Source organism: Agrilus planipennis, unplaced genomic scaffold (genome assembly GCF_000699045.2).
Source record: "Agrilus planipennis isolate EAB-ADULT unplaced genomic scaffold, Apla_2.0 scaffold309, whole genome shotgun sequence".
In the NCBI taxonomy this organism is placed as follows: Eukaryota; Metazoa; Arthropoda; class Insecta; order Coleoptera; family Buprestidae; genus Agrilus; species Agrilus planipennis.
This window is the reverse complement of record NW_020439167.1, coordinates 223,836-232,738: the sequence shown is the minus strand read 5'-3', so window position 1 is coordinate 232,738 and position 8,903 is coordinate 223,836. Positions and strand designations below refer to the sequence as shown.

General features: G+C 29.5%; 4 protein-coding genes across 10 annotated transcripts; 1 reads left to right on the top strand and 3 right to left on the bottom strand.

Moving 5' to 3' along the window:
* Positions 1–218: 218 nt before the first annotated feature.
* Positions 219–3,510, bottom strand: LOC108740972 (ubiquitin-conjugating enzyme E2 S). Of its 4 annotated transcripts, XM_025977930.1 has the most exons (6): positions 2,919–3,498; positions 2,680–2,833; positions 2,434–2,621; positions 2,247–2,375; positions 2,038–2,191; positions 219–667 (listed from the first exon to the last, which is right to left on the bottom strand). In XM_025977930.1, exons 1-5 carry the CDS (start codon positions 2,934–2,936, stop codon positions 2,063–2,065), a joined length of 618 nt encoding a protein of 205 aa, XP_025833715.1. In that variant the 5' UTR covers positions 2,937–3,498; the 3' UTR covers positions 219–667; positions 2,038–2,062. The 4 variants fall into 4 exon arrangements, with proteins under 4 accessions (XP_025833715.1, XP_018331026.1, XP_018331025.1 ...); XM_018475524.1 differs by lacking the exon at positions 219–667 and having other exon boundaries at positions 1,763–2,201; positions 2,919–3,510; XM_018475523.2 differs by lacking the exon at positions 219–667 and having other exon boundaries at positions 1,763–2,191; positions 2,680–2,874; positions 3,166–3,510.
* Positions 3,511–4,016: 506 nt separating this feature from the next.
* Positions 4,017–5,630, top strand: LOC108740969 (E3 ubiquitin-protein ligase MARCH8). The gene has a single exon (XM_018475514.1). The coding sequence runs from the start codon at positions 4,314–4,316 to the stop codon at positions 5,382–5,384; it is 1,071 nt and encodes a 356-aa protein (XP_018331016.1). The 5' UTR covers positions 4,017–4,313; the 3' UTR covers positions 5,385–5,630.
* Positions 5,631–5,640: 10 nt separating this feature from the next.
* On the bottom strand, positions 5,641–6,311 carry LOC108740964 (ubiquitin-conjugating enzyme E2 S-like). Its single transcript, XM_018475510.2, has 2 exons — positions 5,888–6,311; positions 5,641–5,802 (listed from the first exon to the last, which is right to left on the bottom strand). The coding sequence occupies exons 1-2, from the start codon at positions 5,903–5,905 to the stop codon at positions 5,641–5,643; spliced, it is 180 nt and encodes a 59-aa protein (XP_018331012.1). The 5' UTR covers positions 5,906–6,311.
* A 202-nt stretch (positions 6,312–6,513) lies between these two features.
* LOC108740963 (pyridoxine-5'-phosphate oxidase) lies at positions 6,514–8,873 on the bottom strand. Of its 4 annotated transcripts, none has more exons than XM_025977927.1 (7): positions 8,635–8,873; positions 8,485–8,567; positions 8,278–8,392; positions 8,118–8,217; positions 8,010–8,063; positions 6,863–7,062; positions 6,514–6,805 (listed from the first exon to the last, which is right to left on the bottom strand). In XM_025977927.1, the coding sequence occupies exons 1-7, from the start codon at positions 8,649–8,651 to the stop codon at positions 6,640–6,642; spliced, it is 735 nt and encodes a 244-aa protein (XP_025833712.1). In that variant the 5' UTR covers positions 8,652–8,873; the 3' UTR covers positions 6,514–6,639. The 4 variants fall into 4 exon arrangements, with proteins under 4 accessions (XP_025833712.1, XP_025833711.1, XP_025833714.1 ...); XM_025977926.1 differs by having other exon boundaries at positions 8,278–8,434; positions 8,635–8,872; XM_025977929.1 differs by having other exon boundaries at positions 8,485–8,873.
* Between the last annotated feature and the right edge of the window lie 30 nt (positions 8,874–8,903).

Genomic DNA, 8,903 nt, shown 5'->3' with positions numbered 1-8,903 from the left:
ATTATTAATATATTTTGATGTTAAAAACTCGTTACCTTAAGATAACAACTCAATAAAGTTTCATTGCAGTTGAATGAATGGAAAAACAAAGAAACATCCAATTTTATGTATATATATTATAAAAGTAAATCTGAACGTAATTAATTTCAGTTCTCCTTTTATTGTGTAGTTTTCGGTTTTATATCGTAAATATTAATTATATCTGCTAATTTTTTTATTAAGTCCACCATCCTGAACTCGTCGTTTGAAAGAATGGTTGGATACGTGCTCTTCATATTCTGAGTTAATCTTTGAAATCTACAACATCCCACATCCCTATCCACTTCTTAACAGCAATTTAATATTTACCCTTGTTTCTGCTTCTACTATTTCCTAACTAGCCCTCCATGTCTCAGAGGATATGCTTACTTGTTGAGTTCTATAAAAACTCTATTCTGTATTTTCGAACACTTTATTTTTAACTATCTATCCACGGTATTTTTATCATCCTGCTATAACACCACCTTACATATGCTTCTAATAACTTTTTTCTTTTCGTCACGTCCACCGCTCACGTTTCGCACCCGCACAAAGTCATACTTTAAAAGTAGACAGTTTCCACCATACTATCCGGAAAGTGAAGGAAAATCAAGGTCATCAGCAACAGTCAGTGAATTCGAAAGGTCATCTGGAAAGTCAAGGAGTTCAACTAAATAAATACTTATTCGAAAAATTAGAAGCACAAGCAAAAGAGCGCGGAATTTAAAAATAAATGAGTCAAATACTTCCATATATTACACTCAACACTTATTTAAACCATACATGACAATCAAAGCTTTTTAAACCCAAAAACTACAATGACTTGTTCATGAGAAACGATTAATAAAAATATACGAAAACGAAAAAGATATATCAAATCGAAGCGATTCAAACATTAAACGTTAGAAACCTGTAACATTTTTTTTTAATAATTATATTTTGTTCGTTATATTGACTCATTCCCTTTAAGCAGAGTTTCTTCAGTTTAGTGAGTGAATTACGTTATCACATTAAAACCTTTCCTTGTTGTCAGCCAACTTTAAATAAGAGGAGGTTTTCAATTTGACTGTATTTTTTTATATGTTCTTCGCCAAGTGTGAACTAATTAAATGATTTTTTATTGGATAAGTTACATCTTAAGGGTGGTCCCACCCTGAAAGGTGGTAAATTAAGGGATGATAAAAAAAATAGAGAATTAAGATAACCTACTTATTTTGTTTAGATCTTTTTAATTTATGTTTTCGTTTCATGTTTGAAATTGTATGTCATATTAAACGGAATAAGTCTCTAATGCGGTTTTTAAGTATTAATAAACTTACCTCAAAATCTTAACTGTCTCATTTTGTTATTTCTATTATATTATTTATACACCACCAAATAAAAATTGTTTATATCCCTTCTGGTGGACATGATTAAAAATCATGTACCTGTTTACCACATAAAGCCTGTGTATCTCTCAAATAAACGAATATCTCTTATATAAACATTAACATATTTTCATCTCCTTTATATAACAATATTTTTTGTTTTGATTCCGTTAAACCCTCATCATAAAAAAATTGAGAAGTTTAGGATTAAAAAAAGCTTCGTATATTCCCTTTTTAATTTTTTGCTAGTTAAAATGCTTTCCTATTTTTTATTTTAACTAAACAATCTATATACAACCTATTTTTGAAATTGATCTGTCATGAAGATTCAAATTTTAATTCTAATTCCTTTATCTGTTCATTATCAAAAACATTGGTGAAGTTTTGGAGTAATTTATTTTCCTTGTATGCTCATAACTGAAATCTTAATTAACTTTTGCTTTTAATTAATACAATGGTCATGATATATTAAATGCAGCACAAATTCAATACAAAATTTTCTCTCAAAAAAATTAAACATTTCAAGTATAAAAATTAAATTAGAAAAACATATTTGCTGATACAGTAAATAAATACTATTATCGGCTTAAAATGTATTGCAAAAGAGAAATGGCCATCAAAGATAAAATTAAAACCTAAAAGTGTAACTCACATTAAAAAATAAACTAAACAGATTCTCATAAACGTTTTAGAGTTCTTTTCTTCTCTTTAAGAATTTTCTTTTTCTCAGCTGATAATTTTTTATCACCAGCATGTTTTTTTGCTAATGGGCCCTCCACAACTCCAATTTTTTGTGATTTCTGAGGCTAAAATAATCTTATTAAAATAATTTATATTTAAAAAAATGATATCGCCACTCACTTGAGCATGAATTTCAGTCATCATTTTGGCTCTTTGGGAATAGTCATCATAATGTTCTAATAGAAGTTTTCCTGCTTCTTCATTTAATGCTGATTCTGCATTTGGAACAATTAATAGGCATTTTATTGTCTACAAATGAATTCAGCATTACAAAATTACTAAAGTAATTACTTAAGCATTTACTTACAAGAAGTATATGTTTAATACCGAGATCTGGTTTCCAATCCCTTTTTAGTGTGTTAACGCATATCTCTCCATTTGCTGCTACATTTGGATGAAATATTTTTGTTAAGAAAAATGCTTTTGGAGGAGACTGAGGAAAATCTTTACTCAATGCCAGTTTTACACGAAATAAACCATTTACATAAGGAGTTCCTAAGCATTGAACATTCTTTTTAAGATAAAAAATACCTTCTATTAATGATTTACTTACCAGCAGGGCCTTCAATAACTGCTTGTATATCAGTAACATCTTCTTCATTGATTTGAACTTTTATTCCTTCAGGTGGACAGCCTACTAATTCCTGCATTTCTTTTACAACTCCTCGTATGATTTGTGGTGATAAATTTTCTACATTATTAGACATCTACAAATACAACCACTGTATAACTATTGCTCTGCTGCGAGCTAAAATAACCAAACAAAGGACTGAATATTATGTAGGTACTTACTGAACTTGCAGAAGCCATCTCTACTTTCGTTTTTCGTTAAAATTTTTAAAATAAATGTGATATATCTTTCAGAATAATTTAAAAATATACAATAATAAACGTCACAGTCGTCAAAATCTGTTACTAACGCGATACAATTGCATTTGAAATGAGTTATTTTAAATAGCAATCACAACTCGCGCGTTTGGTAAATACACCAAATTTAATTATTTTAAATAAATAAAAAAATATAAAAACAGTTTCGTACCCAAAACAATTTTCACTAAACTTTTTTTACTGAAATTATGATGTAAACATAAGACTAGCAATAAACGCAGCGGCAAAAATGATAATCAATAAATTTCTGTCCATTTTGTGTTGAACAACGTTTCACATCATTGAAAACATTGGAAAATTGATGTCCCCTCCCTTTTATAACTGCCACTCTTTCAAAAAACACTTTAAATTGTATTCTGTGGTACTATTCCATAGATAAATCCTGATTTTGGTATTCGTTTTACTTTACTTTAGTTTTTAGCAAGTAATGTTGTGCACAAGTTTTTTTAAGTTTTTGAGAATGCCATAACTCGTCAATACTCCCTGATTATCGAGCAGAATGATAATAGTAACAGACTAATAATGAAAATTATGGGAGAATACATAGACTGCCATAGATAGATCTAACTTTCGTACTTAAAACTCATGTTAATTTTAATCATTTATTAAATATTGTAAAAATATACCATACTACTCCATCTGTTCGCTTTGGTAAAAACTATAGAGCAATTATGGTAGAACATGTCAGAAGTAAGAATCCCTCGACGTTTACTAATGGACATGCCTCAGTGGCCAGAATTGTGGTACAACAAAAGAAAGAGATGAAACGAAGTTTCAGACAATATCCATCTCTCTCACGATAGTGTGTACGCGTGTCATGAAAGAGATAGCACTAGTCCGAAACCATAAGCCATCTCCCTCACTTTTCGAGCCAAGAAATTATTACAACGATATACGACTAAGGCACGTCCATTAATATATGTCTATGTAAGAATCGGTAACAATTATCTATGGTAACAATAATGTAGGACATTCTTGTCTATGGCTACATTATGGGCTACATTCAATGATTGTCAAAATTTCAGGCAATTTCCCATACTTCTCATATTTATTAGAAATTAGCAAGAAATTGGAAATCGTATAAATATTCATATTAAGAAACTGAGTGAAACTATTAAATGTGAAATGATCCTTATTTAAATAGTAATAATGTTGGTGTGTACACAGGCTTGTTTATAAAACTACCAAAATATAAGTTTGACGTTTGGATAACCTTAATGGGAACCGTGATAGAAAAAGAAAATAACTTATCATTCTAACAATTTGTCTCCCAATAAAAAAATTGAAGGGATTATTGACATGCCTGATCATTTCATTAAGGTTAAACCTCTTGATTTTGAATCGAGCAGCAGTTATTATAATTCAAAGAAAGAAGAACGTCCAGGAATCGGATCAGGTTTAAATATATCGAGTTCGAACAGCGATATTTGTAGAATATGTCACTGCGAAGCTGATGTTGGAAACCCTTTACTTTCACCGTGCTATTGTTCTGGTAGTTTAAAATATGTACACCAATCTTGTTTACAACAATGGTTAGCAGCATCGGATATTCGCTCTTGTGAATTGTGCAAATTTAATTTTATTCTTCATACAAAGATTAAACCAATAGGAGAATGGAGAAGACTGGAATTATCAGGTGTTGAAAGAAGAAGACTACTATGTGCCATACTATTTCATTTTGTTGCTGCCATATGTGTTATCTGGTCACTTTTTGTACTTATTGACAGGGCAACAGAGGAAGTTCAAAAAGGGTTAATTGCGTGGCCCTTCTGGACAAAGTTAGTTGTAGTGGCTGTGGGATTTAGCGGTGGTGCTGTATTTATGTATATCCAGTGTCGACAATATTTACAATTATTTTCACGTTGGAAAGCACACAATCGAATTATACTTGTTCAAAATGCACCTGAAAATGAAAAAGTTGCTCTGTCCTTGGTACAACCTGATCAAAATTTAGAACAAATTAATCTCTCTAGTGCAGACTATCATAGCACACAGACTGTTGCAAATGTTGAATGCCCCAATCAGTATCATAATGTGCCTCTGTCACACACTACAGATTTAGATTCTGCTGCCTTAGAAGAAGATAATTCACCAACTTATATGAGCACAAGTTCTGTTTTTCAATTTTCTGAGGAGGTTCACACTCAACCAGGTTCTAGCAAAGAAACTCATGCTGATTCACGAAGTACTGGTGAAAGTTCTATTGATGCTCTTGAACTTAATATTCGAGAAGTATTGGATTTAGATACAAACATGAATAAGGGCAGTAATAGAGTTACCAAGCAAAAAAATCACTCAAAATCTAAGACCAAATACATATTCAAATCGTTACCTAATCTTAGTGCCAGTAATGAAAATCTGCTTGTATAAACATTACAAACTATTAAAAAATTGCTGTGATGTACATATTTTATTTATTTCATTATTCATTACTTCAAGTTGGTGTGCTTTTAATGTAGTTTGAAATAAAGTCTTGTTTTTGGGATTGGAAAAAAATAATCACCTAAAGGTGCTATCAGAAAAGCTTCCATCTGTTTCGAAAACAAAGATTGAACCAAGTAAATTAGCCAAGTGAATTTATCTTAAAATAAATCGTCCATTTGTTTATTTATACAATTTTAATGATTTACTTACCAGCAGGGCCTTCAATAACTGCTTGTATATCAGTAACATCTTCTTCATTGATTTGAACTTTTATTCCTTCAGGTGGACAGCCTACTAATTCCTGCATTTCTTTTACAACTCCTCGTATGATTTGTGGTGATAAATTTTCTACATTATTAGACATCTACAAATACAACCACTGTATAACTATTGCTCTGCTGCGAGCTAAAATAACCAAACAAAGGACTGAATATTATGTAGGTACTTACTGAACTTGCAGAAGCCATCTCTACTTTCGTTTTTCGTTAAAATTTTTAAAATAAATGTGATATATCTTTCAGAATAATTTAAAAATATACAATAATAAACGTCACAGTCGTCAAAATCTGTTACTAACGCGATACAATTGCATTTGAAATGAGTTATTTTAAATAGCAATCACAACTCGCGCGTTTGGTAAATACACCAAATTTAATTATTTTAAATAAATAAAAAAATATAAAAACAGTTTCGTACCCAAAACAATTTTCACTAAACTTTTTTTACTGAAATTATGATGTAAACATAAGACTAGCAATAAACGCAGCGGCAAAAATGATAATCAATAAATTTCTGTCCATTTTGTGTTGAACAACGTTTCACATCATTGAAAACATTGGAAAATTGATGTCCCCTCCCTTTTATAACTGCCACTCTTTCAAAAAACACTTTAAATTGTATTCTGTGGTACTATTCCATAGATAANTAACAGTTGATGCATTAGTGTTAACTTCAGTAATTTTATGCATTCAAAAATTCTTAAATAACTATAACTACACAATACAAGTAGATGGCAGAATTAAGTTTATCAGTCCCAATATACTTTCACTTTTATATGACTCCAAACAAACCCCTGTATCTGTTACTCATTTATTACACTATATTCTTAATTATTACAGCAAATTTTTAATTTCTTTTTCTAATACTATCTTATTCACATTGACAAGGAATTGCACATAATAATTTGAAAAAACTAATAATCTTAAGGGGCTAATCTGTGGTAGTACCATCCATTCTCTCCTTCATGTAAATATTTTTCTCCAGTTACTTCATTATTTATTGGTTTTATAAACTTAATCCTGTCGTGAATTCGGTCATTTTGTCCCTGCCAAAATTCAATAGATTTCGGAACCAACAAATATCCACCCCTGAATTTTAAATTGATGATTTAAACTAAACATACTAGTCTACAAAAATGTTATTACCACATTTTTGGCCTTGGTACTTCGCCCTCTTTGTATTTAGCTCTAAGTTCTTTCTCTAAATTGGCCAAAACATGTCTACCCTCAATAGGTTTACTTTGATCACTACAAAGTGCACCGATTTGGCTTTGGTATGGTCTAGCATTAAAATATTCATCTGCTTCAGAAAACGGAAGTTTTTCTATAACACCTTCAATCCGTACCTATAGTTTGTATTATTAATTGTAAAATGTATATTAAGTTTTTTTACACGCAAGAGTAGATCATGACATGAAAAAATATTTCAGCTAAACGTAACAATACTGAATGTTATATTAATAAAGTACAGAATTCTACGAAGAAATTATATATAAAGATTTAAATTCACGAGATGCGTTTCTTTTTAAATAGAACAGATAATAAGAAAACATCTACTTGTACTGGAAATATTAAAAGGCTATAAAGGGGAATTATAATGAGATAATTGAAGAATTACTTTTAAAACAAAAGAATCTTAGAAATAAGGTTATATAAGAAAAAATAAAGTATTCCAAAAACATAAAGATCCGTTTTATTGAGAAAAAGGAACATTCCAATTGATATCTTTAAACTTCAATAAAGCAATTAAAAAAATACTAAAACCAACAGTTGAATACATTCCCCTACTTTCTAATAAGTCTCATTTCTTTCTACAAAGTTATTGTAATTATAGTAGTTTTGCAGTTGCCCTTAATTTTCCCTTCAACTTCTTCAGATTTACATATAATTCATATTTTTTATTAAAACTTGTTGAGACATTTTATATTACACCTTATTCATGGTTTAAATTAAAAAATGAATTTTTGAAAAAACAATAAAAACAAAACACTCAAAGAAACAAAATTGTGAAAAAAAAATTACATGTGCTATTTAGACACTGTATCATACTAATGGCTATGAGATGGGACAATTTGAAAGATTAGTTAATACCTTGTAACAGAATAGAAGTTAATTATTTTACTGCGGTTAATTTATTTTCATTTATTAAAATAATAAATGAAGCTTAAAGGTTATCCACAAGGTAATTCCTTTCACTCGCAAAAAATATACTACAGTAAATTGTAATCAATTGTTAGCATGTGTTATAATTAATGTCATGCGTAATTAATATATTAAAAGAACAAGATTTTACCGATCTACTAAATGGAGCCCAATAGAATGTCAAGGCTGCCTGTGGATTTTCCTCCTAGAGTACAGGGTTATGATAAGTACAGATATTATTAAATAATTATTATACTACCAATTCCTGTCCTTTCCTACTAGTATAATGAGTGAAAAATTTGAAGCCTTTATTTCCATAACCTTTACAAAGAACAAATCTTGCAGAAGGTACACTATTCCTGTAAAAAATGAAGAAGTTATAAACCATAAACATATAAATGTATTTTTTACTGTATCACTTATTAGCAGTAGCAAGACACATAGCATTCGGCTCAATTATTTTATCACATTTCTTTGCTTCATTAAACCATTGATCAAAAATAACAAAGGGATCTTTCGACTGCAGATTTTCCTCTAAAAGTAAATTGATTCTGGTGTTATACTCGTGTCGCATACCTTAAAGAGATATTTTAATTTGGTAGGTTAAAGTATAATTAAATACCTACCACTTATATCCATATCGATTTTTCTCACAATTATTCTTTGACAAATATAAATTTTATTTCTGAATAATTGCAATTTATTGTTACTAAAAAACGGAATTTATTATTATTTTACTATCATAGTACTAAACACTTGGAAAATGTAACAATTACATTTTCAAGGTTAACATTCTATTTAGTAATTCTTATCTGTTTTCGTCAAAAACTCAACATAAAGTAACATAATAGCCATTATCGAATGTAATAGTTTTATCCTACTTTTTTATATTTGTTCGATATCAATTTTTGGCGTAACGTGAAAATGTCTGAAATATATCATACACATAATAACCATTAAACAAAAAAGTCAGAACGCAGAGAAACTTTTCCGCATCTTTTTATTATTATTGAACTATTTTTATTACCATTTATTATTAATTAAA

Bases quoted from the DNA above. Each gene is read 5' to 3' on its own strand.
- LOC108740972 (XM_025977930.1), bottom strand. The intron at 2,622-2,679 runs GTAAGTAAATCA...TTCAATGCTTAG, and splicing joins AGTTATTGAAGGCCCTGCTG to GAACTCCTTATGTAAATGGT. The intron at 2,376-2,433 runs GTAAGTAAATGC...ATTCATTTGTAG, and splicing joins GTATTAAACATATACTTCTT to ACAATAAAATGCCTATTAAT.
- LOC108740963 (XM_025977926.1), bottom strand. The intron at 8,218-8,277 runs GTGATACAGTAA...CATTTTTTACAG, and splicing joins TGTCTTGCTACTGCTAATAA to GAATAGTGTACCTTCTGCAA. The intron at 7,063-8,009 runs GTAAAATCTTGT...TACAAACTATAG, and splicing joins GGGCTCCATTTAGTAGATCG to GTACGGATTGAAGGTGTTAT.
- LOC108740969 (XM_018475514.1), top strand. From the start codon at position 4,314: ATGCCTGATCATTTCATTAAGGTTAAACCTCTTGATTTTGAATCGAGC.